Genomic DNA, 15,324 nt, shown 5'->3' with positions numbered 1-15,324 from the left:
GAGGTTAAATGTGCAAGAAACTTGCTGGAGGAAATGCCTGTGAGAAAAAACAGGAAAGAGCCTGAAGAGGCTCTGAGAGCCATCAAACTGATGCACATCTGACCTTGAGTGGAGGGACAGAAAGAAGGGACAGAGGAAGGCTGTGTAGCAGTTGTTCAGTTGCTCAGTTGTGTCTGACTTTGCAACCCCATGGACTGCAGCATGCCAGGCTTCCCTGTCCTTCACTATCTCCCGGAGTTTGCTCAAACTCATGTCCATTGAGTAGGTGATGCTATCCAACCACCTCATCCTCTGTTGCCCCCGTTCCCAGCATCAGAGTCTTTTCCGATGAGTCGGTTTTTCACATCAGGTAGCCAAAGTATTGGAGCTTCGGTGAATATTCAATGAACATTCAGGGTTGATTTCCTTTAGGATTGACTGGTTTGATCTCCTTGTTGTCCAAGGGACTCTCAAGAGTCTTCTCCAGCACCACAGTTCAAAAGAAGCACTCAGTCTTCTTTATGGTCCAACTCTCACATCCACACACGGCTACTGGAAAAACCATAGCTTTGACTACACAAAACTTTGTCGGCAAAGTAATGTCTACTTTTTAATATGCTGCCTAGGTTTGTCATTGCTTTTCTTCCAAGCAGCAAGCGTCTTTTAATTTCATGGCTCCAGTCACTGTCTGCAGTGACTCTGAAGCAGTAAACCTAAGGAAAGTTTAGCAAGACCTTTGGGAGCCCAGGAGCCCAAGCCTCCCATCAGAGGAGTGTCTTATCCCTCAGGAACAGGTCCGTTTGGGTCACTGCTGTATGCCTGGCTGAGGGCAGCCCATGGGAAGTAGTCTCAGTACAAACACAGTAACAGATCTCAGACCACAGTAGTGGGGCCCTCAGTCAATTACCCTCCCTGTTCTCCAAGATCTGAGAAGTGCTTTCCCATGGCCATCACACAAGATTCTCAAAATTTAATTTGCGTAAGAGTCACTCAGGAATCTTACTAAAATGCAGACCCAATGGGTCTGGCATGGAGGCCTGAGTCTCCATACTTCTACCAAGCTCTTAGATAACATGATGCTGTTGGTCCACAGACCTCACCTTAAGTAGCAAGGTTCTAGAGAATATTTAGAAGACCCCTATTCAAACCATCAATGTAGGTTGAAATAGGTTTATGGAGAACTGTTCACAGGCCTCTTTCCTCACACCTGATGTGACAGTCATCTCAGTTACAGTCAGATGCATATACTTCCAGGTTAGGTTTTTTCCCATTCAAATAACTTATTCCTCTTCCTGTTATCACAGCTGTCAACCCTTTTGTCACATTGCTTATATAACCTGTTAATGATCATTTCCACAACATCTATCTATATGCACTCATTTTGGTACCAAGAGAGAACTTTGGTCCTTTATGGTCTGAGTATGACTCCTTCTCCTTCCATGTATTTAGTTTGGACAGTTTATGTTTCTTCAGTTCAGTTCAGTTGCTCAGTCATGTCCAACTCTTTGCGACCCTATGAATCACAGTACGCCAGGCCTCCCTGTCCATCACCAACTCCCGGAGTTCACCCAAACTCATGTGCATCAAGTCAGTGATGCCATCCAGCCATCTCATCCTCTGTCGTCCCCTTCTCCTCCTGCCCCTAATCCCTCCCAGCATCAGGGTCTTTCCCAATGAGCCAACTCTTCGCATGAGGTGGCCAAAGTATTGGAGTTTCAGCCTCAGCATCAGTCCTTCCAATGAACACCCAGGACTGGTCTCCTTTAGGATGTACTGGTTGGATCTCCTTGCAGTCCAAGGTGTTTCTTAATCTTAAGCAAAAAGTTCTAAGTACCTCCTTCCAATCATATTGGGTTCTAAAGTCTACTCTACCTAGAAATTCTGGTGCAGGCAGTCATCATATTTCTCCTCTATGGGCAAGTTCTGGCCAAATGCCTCCACATCACCTGAAGACTTCTGCAGTTATCATCCTAATACCATGTAGCTGTCCATCTATTGTTAAACAGATGCATCCTCTTCCTTCACTCCATTCACTGGTCTCTTTGTACATCTTCCCTGGTGGCTCAGATTGTAAAGAATCTGCCCGCAATACAGGAGACCTGGGTTCTATCCCTGGGTCAGGAAAATCCCCTGGAGGAGGAAATGGCAACCCACTCCAGTATTCTTGCCTAAAGAATTCCAGGGATGGGCTATACAGTCCATGGGTCTTAAAGAGCTGGACACAACTGAGGGAGTAACACTTTCACTTTGTATAACACCCCACACAGTTTCTATGGTGTAAAATAGCAGTTTTCACATTTCCCCATGCCCCCCGCTAAATCCATAGAATTTTTTCATCAAAGAAAGCTTCAGTAAAATAGTTGAGGCTGGTCTGGGTAAAACAGCGGGAAATAAAATCAGAGAGGTAGCCAGGAACACATCTTGTGTGTTAGGGTGTTTAAGTATTACCATGAAAGCTATGGGGAGCAAGGATTTCCAGGGAGGAAAGACACATCAGACATGTGCATTTTGAAGGATTCCTCTGGCAGATGTGAGGTGGGTAACTTAGAGGGTCCAGATGAAATCAGAAAAACTAGGAGACTATAAGGAAGGTAGGCGATATTAAGGAATCAGAATCATCAGAACTTGTTATCTGTGTATGAAGACAGTGAAAATTGTACAGTGTATCTCCCAGGTTTCAGGCTTGGCCAATTATTGATGCTCAGTTGTGTCCAACTCTTAGTGATTCCATGAACTGTAGCCTGCCAGGTTCCTCTGTCCATGGGATTTTCCAGGCAAGAATATTGGAGCGGGTTGCCATTTCCTTCTCCAGGGGAATCTTCCCAACCCAGGGATCGAAACCAGGTCTCCTGCATTGCAGATAGACTCCTTACTGGCTGAGCCAGGAGGGAAGTATGATGCAGGGATCAGGGGTTGCCAATACGGGAATGGGGAAAACAGGCAGAGGAGTAGGTTTAGGGAGAAAGATACTGAGTTGTTTTAGACATACTGAGTTTGAGGAAGATGTTCAGTAACCAGCCATTTAGGTAAATGGATGGAGAAATCAGCAGGATCTGGTGTAGAGACTCTGCATGTATCCAAATCTGTTATTTGCTGTCCATTCTCAGCAACTGGTTAACTGCTCAAAGTTCCTATTAAGTAAAGCCTTTTCAACTAAATTGCCTATAAAGTCTTGCTTTCTGCAAATGTAGGTTGTCTGCCACACTTACTACTTCAGTAATTGTTTCCCTCCTCTTTTTCCAAAGTGCTCTTTGCATATCTGAGTTTAGAACCTTATTCAGGGTTGTTTGCAGGGAATGATGTGAAGAGTAAAAAAAAAAAAAAAAAAAAAGCTTGCTGCTGCTACTGCTAAGTCACTTCAGTCGTGTCCGACTCAGCAGCCCACCAGGCTCCCCTGTCCCTGGGATTCTCCAGGCAAGAACACTGGAGTGGGTTGCCATTTCCTTCTCTAATGCATGAAAGTGAAAAGTGAAGTCGCTCAGTTGTGTCCGACTCTTAGCGACCCCATGGACTGCAGCCTACCAGGCTCCTCCGCCCATGGGATTTTCCAAGCAAGAGTACTGGAGTGGGTTGCCATTGCCTTCTCCGAGGTCCTATTTGCAATATGAAATAGACACAGCCACAATCTCAATTTGCAACATCCTTAATCTCATGCCCCTTAAAATACATTTTTAGGTGGGAATAGTTATAATAAGCTGTTCCAATCATGTTAGTATTCATAAGGACATACTTTAACTTCCTCTGTGCGTAGACCCAGAAGGGAACATTTCTAGTGCGACGGGATATTGCATAAAGTAGTTGATGCCTTCGGAGAAGGCAAAAATGGCACCCCACTCCAGTACTTTTGCCTAGAAAATCCCATGGATGGAGGAGCCTGGTAGGCCGAAGTCCAGGGGGTCGCTAGGAGTCAGACACGACTGAGCAACTTCCCTTTCACTTTTCACTTTCATGCATTGGAGAAGGAAATGGCAACCCACTCCAGTGTTCTTGCCTGGAGAATCCCAGGGACGGGGGAGCCTGGTGGGCTTCCGCCTATGGGGTCACACACAGTCGGACACGACTGAAGTGACTTAGCAGCAGCAGCAGCAGTTGATGCCTTGAAAACGAATCATTTCATAAAGTGGTGCTGTAAATATTTTTGTTTTGTGCATTTGGCAGAAAGAGTAACTTCAATTTAGAATCTGAGCTCAAAAGATTTAAAGACTCTAGCTATGAAGTAGGAATCAATAGAAACTCATGGGTGCAATCTCCAGAAGGTAAAATAGACTGGGTTGATGTGTGTGGCAAGAAAAGAGGTGCTATGTATGAGAAACTAGATATACTAATACTATGCCTTGTTTAGAAGGTTAAATTGTGCTGCACATTGTTTTCTATTTTAATGCAATAGTTTTAAAATCTGGGTTGAATGTCTTTGCAGGTCCACTGGGAGGGAAGTTGCTAGGTAGTTGGGACTTCAGGCCCAATACCACTATTTCAGGCAGAACAACCTAATCTGTTTTACATAAGCTTTCACTGAAGAAAGGATTCTATGGCTTTTTTTTCTTCTTCTTCTTTAAGGGTGACAGTTACTATTTTTTGCAACAGAAGTTGTAAGATGTTAAGAAGAGATCAGTAGAGTTCAGAGTGAAGGAAGAAAAACAGCTGTTTGAGAATAGATGGTCATCTAGGTAGTATTAGGATGGTAACTGCAGAAAGCTTCAGGCGACCTGGAGATGCACAGTGGCCAAACCTCACAGTGCGTGTGTGCATGCTACATTGCTTCAGTCGTGTCCAACTCTTTGCCATCCTATGGATGACAGCTGCCAGGTTCCTCTATCCATGGGATTCTCCAGGCAAGAATACTGGACTGGTTCCTTGCCCTCTTCCAGGCGATCTTCCTGACCCAAGGATCATCTGTGTCTCCTGCATTGGTAGGTGGGTTCTTTGCCACTAGCGCCACCAGGGAAGCCCAAACCTCAGGGAACTTTCAGGCAAATCCTCACCAAGAAGAAAATAACCGCGATGGACTGGTCGCACATGAACTTTGGGGCCCTACTTGATTGGAAGGAGGAGTTTAAAACTGCTTCTATTGAAGATGAAGGAAAACATACTATCCAAATCAAATAATTGGAGGAAGGGGGTGTGACTGAGACGAAAGAGGGCTAAGTCCTTCAGGCCTTCTCTTGGAACCAAAATGAGTGCACATGTGCAGATTTATGGAGACAATCATAAAGGGATTATGCAAGTCATATGACAAAAAGAGGCTGACAGCTGTGATGTCAGAGGCAATGAAATGCATGATGTTTCCTAAATGGGCCACGATTTTTCTGCCAATATTTTTTTCTCCATCGGAAACAATTTTCTTCCTTTTTCAATTAGCTAATCTCTACTTCTTCTTCCGTAACTCACTTCAAGCATCCTCTGGAAGGAGAAGCCCAATAAAATTAGAATAGATGGCCCTTCCTTTAAAAAAAAAAAAATCTTAAAATTTCTATTAACTCATAGCCGATTAACAATGTGATCGTTTCAAGAGAACAGCGAAGGCATTCAGTAGAGGCCCTTCCTTGGGCTACAAACAGGATATTAATTCCCACCCATTTAAATACTAATTTACTTTTGTTCTCCCTCATTTTAGCTTCTTAAAGACAATGCACAACATCTAAATCTTCATTTCGAAAGTTTAACACAGTAAGAACCTAATAAATGTCTGTTGAATTAATAAATCCACAAGACCTATAATAAGATCCCTTCAAAGTTAATTCGGGTGGAATTCTTTTTGTAATTCTCCTGATTCAGATAAGTGTTTTAAAGAGGGAATAAAACACGCCCGTGATTAGGGAAGACAAGACAGAGGAAAGATGCAATATTTTGAGTTTGTGTGTGTGCGTGAAGAAAGTGAAGCAAAAGGGGATGAACTGTGTTTCGAGTAAGACATTAAGGGACTTGATTAAGGTGTCTCATCTAAAGTGACACATGTTAGCCACAACCAATATACAGGAATGCATGGGTTGGGGACAGGAGAGAAACGACACAAACAGACCCAAATTTTGGGACAGTGAAACAACGACCTTTATGTTGACTGGTAAGGCCTAGTGTCTTGAACGAAAGCTCTTTCGGAAAAATAGTCCAAGAACACCCAAGAAAATTATCATAAGACAACAGCGACTGCTAAGTTTTTCAGCAGGTTTTCAAAATTGCCTTCTGCCTTCTCCTGCTCTATAGTTTTGGGGAAATTAAACTTACCCTTGCTCAAATCAAAAAAAACATCTTAAAACACGTAAAACAAAACACCACCCTGCTTAAAATGCAAAGATGAGTCTTGGGCTGTGGGCTGCGGTGAGTCCCTTCCTGGGACGCTGCGGTGAACCCGACTCTCCAGTCTCCAGGTGGGTTCGATGGCACCGACGGCGCCGTGGGCGAGCAGAAACTCCCAGCCGCGGCGAGTTTCAGGAGCAAATTGCAAGCGGACTCCTGCCGCTGCTTGGGAGGGACTGCGTTCCGAGGCCCGGCGGAAGAGGTCGGAAGAGGCTGGCGCGACGAGACCCTAGCGCCAGCAGCCCCCTGCTCAACCTGGCCCGCAACCCGGAAGCAGAGGCGAGCCGCTCGGCGTGGCGGGGTTGCGGTTCCGGGTCGGGTCTCGCTGCAGCCCGCGCTCCGCTCACTGCCGCAGCGCCCCGCCCCCGCACTCCGGACCTGGGCAGGCGGTGGCCTCCCGGCAGTTCCCGGGGCCACATGGCTGAGGGGGACACAGGCAGCGACCAGAGGCAGGTGAGGCCCTGGCGGGGCGCCGACCTCCAGGCTCGGCTCGGCCTCGTCTCGCCGCCCCGGGCCTCCTCGGCCGAGGGGGCTTCTGCCCGGGGCCACCCCCGGTTTCGCCCGCACCGCCAGGGGCTGAGGCTGCACCATTCGCTCAGCCGCGTCCCATTTTCCCGGCGCCTGAGCTCAGGCCATCTCTCGCGCTGGCGGCTCCCGGGCGTCGGCGCGCTGGGCCTGCCTTGGACGGTGCCATCGTCAACCATCAGCACGCGACTCAGCAGCGCCGGGCTGGAGGCAGAAACCAGGGTTCTGCTCCCCAGCCTGTCTCTGCCGGGTGACCTTGGAGTGTCCACTTAAGACCCCAGTTTCTGCGTTTGCAAAAGGGGCAATTACAACACGGACCCTGGAGTCCCCTGAGGACCCGTGGATCTAATGCTCTTGGGCTTGAGCTTACCCCCAGCGCGTGGCTCACGTGGGCGTTATTGAAGCTTTTCCTAATGGGCCCTAAGGACAAAATGAGATCATACAATGTTGGAAGTGTACGTTGCTCCTCATTTTTACTTTTAGATCCCGTTTTATTCTTAACCTGAAACCAAAAGTAATTTCTGAAACGTTTCGAGGATTTGATTACCAAAAACCCCAACAATCACCCAGCCTGGTGGCCAAATTCAAAACAAAACGAAGCAGGAGATAGGCAGTAGTAATATAAGGGCAAACATGATGGGTAGCAGTGGTCCAGGGGTTGGGGGGGGCGGGTGGGAGGGGTTACCTGTTAAAAAGAGAAGGCGGAGCAGAGAAGATACGTTTATCCTTTCACTTGTGAATCTCATACAGAGTATAGGAGTGCATATATATTTTGGCTCAGTAAGGTTGGGCCCGTCATTGCTATAGAGTCTGGTACCCAGGGAGTAGGACATTTTGACCCACTGCTGAGAACGTTTGGTGTTGTTCCTTTAGGGCTCCTTCACCCAAAATGGTTACGTTAAATGCAAATACCTTATCATAAGGAAGACTCAGAGTTTTTAGGGTAGTCAAAAAATTTTTGGCTTTTTCCCCTCATCAACCTGTTTCAGAATGAGGAAATTGAAGCAATGGCTGCTATATATGGCGAGGAATGGTGTGTCATTGATGACTGCGCCAAAATATTTTGTATTCGAATTAGCGACGATATAGATGACCCCAAGTGGACACTTTGCTTACAGGTATTTTTCTTCACCTACAGCCGTTTTCCAGTTACAGTATTGACTTTGTATTATTGACTACTGTTGTATTTCTCTAATTTTTCTTGTGTGAATTGTTCTGATCTGTCATTTCGTTGCTGACTTTTGTTAACGATTGATGATCTAAATGTATGGGTAGTTAGATCACTCTCCAGTAATGCTTTCATTGATAATATCAGTCTTTCCTATGCCAGTTATTGAAGTGTTCTTCATGTACCTTTGGCAGACTTGAGTTTCACTTCCTTTCATTATCTTCTCCATTTAATAGAGGAGGGTATAAACCTGGGAAGATGGCTAGCATTTTCTGAGAAAGAATAGATTAGTAATTTAGATGGTTCATAGAGTAGATAACTCATTTCTTTGTTAACTGGGAATCAGTTGTGGTTAGGATACATACAGGAAATGATCAGTTACAGCTTTGTGTTTAATGCTTATTCTTTGGTGACTGTCTGCACTTCCAACATAAAAGATGCCGAATTGAGTTTTTATCAGTATTCATTTTTATAGTAATACTGATTTCAAAAGAAACATGCATGGTTTTCTAATAACTGTTAGCTATTTAATAGTATTTGGTAGGATTTTTTTTTTTTAATTTCTTAAAAACATCTGGAACATGTTATAATGCCACCCCCGTCATCCGGGGTTGGGGTATAACGACTCTATTTCAGTTTCCCTTTGTCTTTGTCCACCCCACTTTTTCTAAATTTAATTGCTTTTATACTTTCTCAGCAAATAATCTCCTTTAAAAGTTGGCATCATCTTAACAACATATTTATCCTAGAGAAGGGAATGGCAACCCACTCCAGTATTCTTGCCTGGAGAATTCCATGGACAGAGGAGCCTGGTGAGCTACAGTTAATGGGGTTGCAAAGAGTCGGACACAACTGAGCAACTAACTCTAACAACATATTTAAGGTGGAAGCATAAATGTGAGGAGGGAATTCGATTCTGAAATTTGATATAACAATGGTTTTGTGTCTTAGTTTGGCAAGTTAGAAATCTGTCTGGTGACTGGCTTTATAAGTGTTGTTGTTTTTGAACCACGATAAAATATAAGCAGGTTTGTTTTTAAACTGCTTTGTAGGTGATGCTACCAAATGAATACCCAGGTACAGCTCCACCTATTTATCAACTGAAGTAAGCTATATTTCTACATTTATATTTTTATAAAAAGTTTTACTTTGCAAAGATTGTACTGTACCCTGTGTTTAAATGTCAAAATGTATATAGAAATTAAAATTAGAGTTAATGTAGAGTATTAACATTTAAAAATTAAATTATGTAAAAACACACTGACATTTGCCACTTAGTATAAAAGAATCAAAGGATTCATAGGGGATAAAATAGCTACAGAATGTCATTAGAGATGGGGAAGGAAATCTTCCTCGTTAGACAATCTAGTAATCTAGAAACCTTGGTCTGTAGACTCACTCCTAACCTGTTTCCCTGAGTGTTTTAAAACCACAGCAGTAAAGTTTGCTATCACTCATGGTTCTGTAATTTTTCATTTTTATTCATTGAAAATGAAAGATATGCCTATAGAAAGCTTATAAACATAAGTGCTCTTTTCAGAGAAAGTTGATTTACAGTCATGTGGCAATTGACTTACTTGTTAGAGTTGTTTTTGGGGACATCAGTTAGAAAAAATTGGGAACTCTGGTTGTGTGGCAAATGCTGTGAATTTGGAAATATAGATTCTGGAACATATTCTGCCACTTAGGTAAACTTAGGCAGCTTTTATGATATCTTATGCACTCCATTTTTTAAACTATATTTTAATTGAATAATGATGGTGTTGGTGTCATCATGGTTTCCTAAGAGGACTAAATGAGTTAATGCAAATGAAAGCATTTTGGAACTGTATAGATTTATATAACATAAAATAATATTTTGATCAAAGTAGAAAAATTTTAAAACTTAAAATCAGTTTGTGATTAATCAGTATTTTTTCTTTGTGATATAAACACAGTCTTTGAGTAATCATCTTTATTTTGTTTTATTTAATCTTAGTGCTCCTTGGCTTAAAGGGCAAGAACGGGCAGATTTATCAAATAGCCTTGAGGAAATATACATGTAAGTAATAGATGATTAAAAACAATGCTATTAGTGATTCTGTTATGGGCTTTGTTGGAACTGTGATATATTAGGCCCTTTTGTAAACTTTATGTTAAGCTGTTTTTCCATTAACAAAAAGAATACAGTTGAAGAATCCTTGAAAGATTAGTTATATAGTTTTATATATACATTTGATATAAAATTCTATTTAGAAACAAAAATAAAAGTATTATTTAGACCTAATAGCTATAAAAACACTTAACTAGCTGTGAAAGTAAATTCAGAGACACTGTTCTTATTTTGATATTTTCATAGGCTATGTTGAATGAAACTGGTAACAGCAGAATCCTAAGCATAACCATTCCTTAAACTACCATGTACTGTTAATGGTAATGTTCTTGTATTAGGCCATAGGACTGAGAGTCTATTGATAGTATACTGTATTTTTCACTCATTCATTCAGCAGATGCTACATAGCAGGTATTATACTAGATCCTGGATATATAGAATTAGTAGAAACAGAAATGGTCCCAGTTTTCATAGCATTTAGAATTTGCTGGTAGGGGAGATATTACTGATAACTCTGTAAAAATGAATGTCAAACTGCAGCTGTGATAAGTTCTATGAAAGAAGGATATTAATGTGTAGTGATGAGTTTGAAATAAGACCTGACCTAGTAGGAGGTGAGTGATGACTTGTTTGACTTAAGAGCTGAGTTACTTAAATGAAAAGAACTCCAGTGAAAGACCACAGCACGTGGAGAGGCTCTGTGTCAAGGAGTTTGGAACATATGAAGACACAAAATAATGGTGGTATAAGGAGGGGGTTTGGAAAAGGGAGCATGGTGGGAAAGGAAGCAGTGAGGTGAGCAGGGGAAGTTATGGAGAGTTCTGTAGGCTGTGTGGAGTGTCTGTCTTTGTCCTGAGACCTGTGGGAAGCTCAGAAGAGCCGAGAAGTACTATGATTTGTGGTGAGACTTTCATTTTGAAAACCCCGTTCTGTGTCCAGGTGGAGAACTGACTGGAAGCGGGCAACTAGATTTGGGGTATCAATCAGGAGGCTGGTGCAATAGTCCAGAGAAGGTGTTTCTGTGATTCGGGTGAATTGTATTGAGATATATTAATTTAGTACAACAAATAATGTTCTGGAATATCAGCTTTACTGTAATCCAGGAACTGGTAAGAGTTGTCTTACGCGTTCTAGGTGGCCTCCCCACCTGGCACAGTGAGAAAACCCACATTGTGTCTATCAGATCAGATCAGTCGCTCAGTCGTGTCTGACTCTTGCGACCCCATGAATTGCAGCACGCCAGGCCTCCCTGTCCATCACCAACTCCCAGAATTCACTCAGACTCACGTCCATCGAGTCAGTGATGCTGTCCAGCCATCTCATCCTCTGTCGTCCCCTTCTCCTCCTGCCCCCAATCCCTCCCAGCATCAGAGTCTTTTCCAGTGAGTCAACTCTTCGCATGAGGTGGCCAAAGTACTGGAGCTTCAGCTTTAGCATCATTCCTTCCAAAGAAATCCCAGGGCTGATCTCCTTCAGAATGGACTGGTTGGATCTCCTTGCAGTCCAAGGGACTCTCAAGAGTCTTCTCCAACACCACAGTTCAAAAGCATCAATTCTTCAGCACTCAGCTTTCTTCACAGTCCAACTCTCACATCCATACATGACCACTGGAAAAACCATAGCCTTGACTAGACGGACCTTTGTTGGCAAAGTAATGTTTCTGCTTTTGAATATACTATCTAGGTTAGTCATAACTTTCCTTCCAAGGAGTAAGTGTCTTTTAATTTCATGGCTGCATTCACCATCTGCAGTGATTTTGGAGCCCAGAAAAATAAAGTCTGACACTGTTTCCACTGTTTCCCCATCTATTTCCCATGAAGTGGTGGGACCGGATGCCATGGTCTTCATTTTCTGAATGTTGAGCTTTAAGCCAACTTTTTCACTCTCCACTTTCACTTTCATCAAAAGGCTTTTGAGTTCCTCTTCACTTTCTGCCATAAGGGTGGTGTCATCTGCATATCTGAGGTTATTGATATTTCTCGCGGCAATCTTGATTCCAGCTTGTGTTTCTTCCAGTCCAGCGTTTCTCATGATGTACTCTACATGTAAGTTAAATAAACAGGGTGACAGTATACAGCCTTGACGAACTCCTTTTCCTATTTGGAACCAGTCTGTCCAGTTCTAACTGTTGCTTCCTGATCTGCATACAAATTTCTCAAGAGGCAGGTCAGGTGGTCTGGTATTCCCATCTCTTTCAGAGTTTTCCACAGTTTCTTGTGATCCACACAGTCAAAGGCTTTGGCATAGTCAATAAAGCAGAAATAGATGTTTTTCTGGAACTCTCTTGCTTTTTCCATGATCCATCGGATGTTGGCAATTTGATCTCTGGTTCCTCTGCCTTTTCTAAAACCAGCTTGAACATCAGGAAGTTCACAGTTCACATATTGCTGAAGCCTGGCTTGGAGAATTTTGAGCATTACTTTACTAGCGTGTGAGATGAGTGCAATTGTGTGGTCGTTTGAGCATTCTTTGGCATTGCCTCTCTGGGATTGGAATGAAAACTGACCTTTTCCAGTCCTGTGGCCACTGCTGAGTTTTCCAAATTTGCTTTGTGTCTATACCAGGGTTCTTTTCCTCACAGAATATTAAATTTAAAAATGCTAAGTCTTCATGGAATTGATTCTGTTGGTTCCTACCAAGAGGAAGTGTGGTCTTCCTTGAGTCCCTAGGTTTACATTTGACTCAAGAAGTAACCTTGAACTGGAGATATCAACGGGAGATGCTCCCATTTAGTGATTCCATCATCCTCAGAATATAGATATTACATGTTTTCTGTCCATGATCTTACTGGCCATTCCAACTTTTGTGCCCCCAGCAAACTTCGTTCTGTAATCTTTTATTTATGCCTATTTACCAATGTACCCCCTAAAGTAGAATAAGATAAATAACACTGCAGATTTGCTCAGCAAGGATGTCATAATTGTACATCTTATGGTCAATTTTCAGTTCTTATCTTATTTGGCCTCTGTAACTTTTGGTGGTGTTGAACACTTCCTCTTCTTGGAAAATCTTCCCACACTTGCCTTCCGTCCTGTTAGTCATATTCATCAGTGAGATTTTTCTCCTATTTTGCACAGTGTCATGCACTCTGAAATGGCTTTCCATCTGCCTTTTTTTCTACCCCGAAGTGCCCCCTTTATTAAGAGATACCCTCCTATAGGGCACAACTTGCTATACTCCTTAGCTAGTTCTCTTGAGCTATTAGAGAATTAGGAAGGATCAGAAATAACAAAGCAGTTTGTTCTGAAGATAGGATATGGTTCGTCCCATCTTGTTTATTAAAAGCACTTGAAAATAACCCTAGTCCAGTAGTATTCTTTTCACACATGTGGTCTAGGTAGAAATGTAGATTGTGTTTTTAAAAGTTTTGTGTGACAACTTTTAATGATATATTCCCATAAAATCCCAGCAAGGGGCAACAAGTGAAATGCTATTGGTCATTGAAAAGTAAACATTTAAAATGTGTAAATATAGTTCTTAATGTTTATAGTTTCATTATGTTCTAAATATTGTAACATTATCAAGATCTTCATATTTATTTAGAATCATTTTGACTGCTGAAATATTTTTTTGCCTAGATAAGAACGTGAACTATGTTTTCTTTTATGCAAGGAAGGAAGAAGTCTGAAAGCTAACAGTCTTGTCCAGTAAACATTTTATAAGTTTTTCTATTTGCTAGCACTCTTGTTAGGAGTTTGGAGTTTAAACATTTAGACAGATGTATACCAATGCATTATAGTGACGTAATTGCTGAGCGGTTTGGACCAAGTGCTATTCCTTTTAGAGGTCTCTGGGAATGTGGTGAGGTTGTAAAGGAGGGTTCCATTGTGAAGGTGACCTTTGGGTGTGGTGCTTGGCAGATAATCAGAAAGGGAGAGATTTTCAGATAGAAGGAACTGCAGAGTTCAACAAATAGTCTGATATGCTGGGGATAGGAATTGATAGGTGTAAGAAGAATCTGTTACCTGGGGTAAGGAGCTTGGACATTATCTTGTAGGCTCCAGGCATTTTAGGCAGGGGAATGATGTAATCAGATCCATGTGGCAGTGTGGAGGGTGGGCAATGAAGAGTCTGAAGGAAGGGACTCCATCAGAGCAGCAGTCAATAACTAGAAGGGAGACAGGGGAGATCTTTACTGAGGCAACAAGAATGTAGGGGAGAAGAATGGTCAGTTAGAGGAATACTGAAGAGCATAAACTAGTATTTGGTGATTGGGTAGATGTAGAGTTATTTGCTTATTATACCTTATTTTTGTTTAAACATTTTGCATTTTAAACATGAATATTTTGAATATATGAAAATAATGATTTTTATAAAACAAAAGGTAAATGACAGATTTAAAAAAATATTTCAAACATTATACCACTTGGTATTAACAGAAAAATGAAAAAGATTAAACATTTTTAAAATTTGAATTTATGATAGTTCATTTCAACAATATTTACTTTTAAATCCAAGAAAATGATTAATTTCCCACAGCTCTTCACAGTATGGTGTATCACATGAAGTCTTAGATTTGGAACCTAGAGAATGAGGCTTGTCAAAGCAGAAAGAGCACCAAACCAAGTTAAACAGGCGAGGAATATTCTCTTCAAGACTATTGTAACAGGGGAGAGACAGAACTCGGTCTGAACTCAACTGGCTGAAACAAAAGGCAGCAGGGTTTTGAGGGCTGGGATAAGCTGTGCTAAGCTGTAGAAAAGCACAGGGGAATGCTGGGGGAGGTTGATCAGAGAGTGTCCAGCACATTAAGTTACTTCCTGAGTTTGCAAGAGTGTTTCTCCGTGGTCAGGCCATCTGTCTGTGCAGATCGCGGCTCATCAGTAGTTAAGATGCTCCTTCTAACAGAGACTCGGCAACAGGGCATTCTCTTCCTCTATGACTGCATTTCAGAAGAATGGCTCCCAGGTCCCTGAGAAAGATACTTCTTGGTTCTAAAGCTGACATAGCTTCTAAAAATATACCCATAATTCCAAAGGAGCAAAAGAAGAATTCATGACAGGTTCTCTAAAGAAAATGCTGAAATGCAAAAAAGCAAAATGGCTGTCTGGGGAGGCCTTACAAATAGCTGTGAAAAGAAGAGAAGCGAAAAGCAAAGGAGAAAAGGAAAGATATAAACATCTGAATGCAGAGTTCCAAAGAATAGCAAGAAGAGATAAAGCCTTCTTCAGCGATCAATGCAAAGAAATAGAGGAAAACAACAGAATGGGAAAGACTAGGGATCTCTTCAAGAAAATCAGAGATACCAAAGGAACATTTCATGCAA

The 15,324-nt window shown here is 42.1% G+C and overlaps 1 protein-coding gene across 4 annotated transcripts in view; it reads left to right on the top strand.

The window, feature by feature from the left end:
- Positions 1–6,568: 6,568 nt before the first annotated feature.
- Positions 6,569–15,324, top strand: part of IMPACT (impact RWD domain protein) — a 31,853-nt gene continuing 23,097 nt past the window's right edge. For 3 of the 4 annotated variants that reach the window (XR_011563788.1, XM_070778798.1, XM_070778799.1), the window contains exons 1-4: positions 6,569–6,726; positions 7,788–7,916; positions 9,019–9,071; positions 9,945–10,007. Coding sequence is in view for 3 of the 4 variants with exons in the window: in XM_070778798.1 (XP_070634899.1) it covers positions 6,691–6,726; positions 7,788–7,916; positions 9,019–9,071; positions 9,945–10,007 (281 nt within the window). In the remaining variant the exon portion in view is untranslated. The remainder of the gene's footprint in view (positions 6,727–7,787; positions 7,917–9,018; positions 9,072–9,944; positions 10,008–15,324) is intronic. The other variant, XM_070778800.1, reaches the window with a different exon arrangement.

This window comes from Bos indicus, chromosome 24, assembly GCF_029378745.1.
Source record: "Bos indicus isolate NIAB-ARS_2022 breed Sahiwal x Tharparkar chromosome 24, NIAB-ARS_B.indTharparkar_mat_pri_1.0, whole genome shotgun sequence".
NCBI classification, from domain to species: Eukaryota; Metazoa; Chordata; class Mammalia; order Artiodactyla; family Bovidae; genus Bos; species Bos indicus.
Note: the sequence above shows the minus strand (reverse complement) of the source record. Positions and strands in the feature narration are given on the sequence as shown.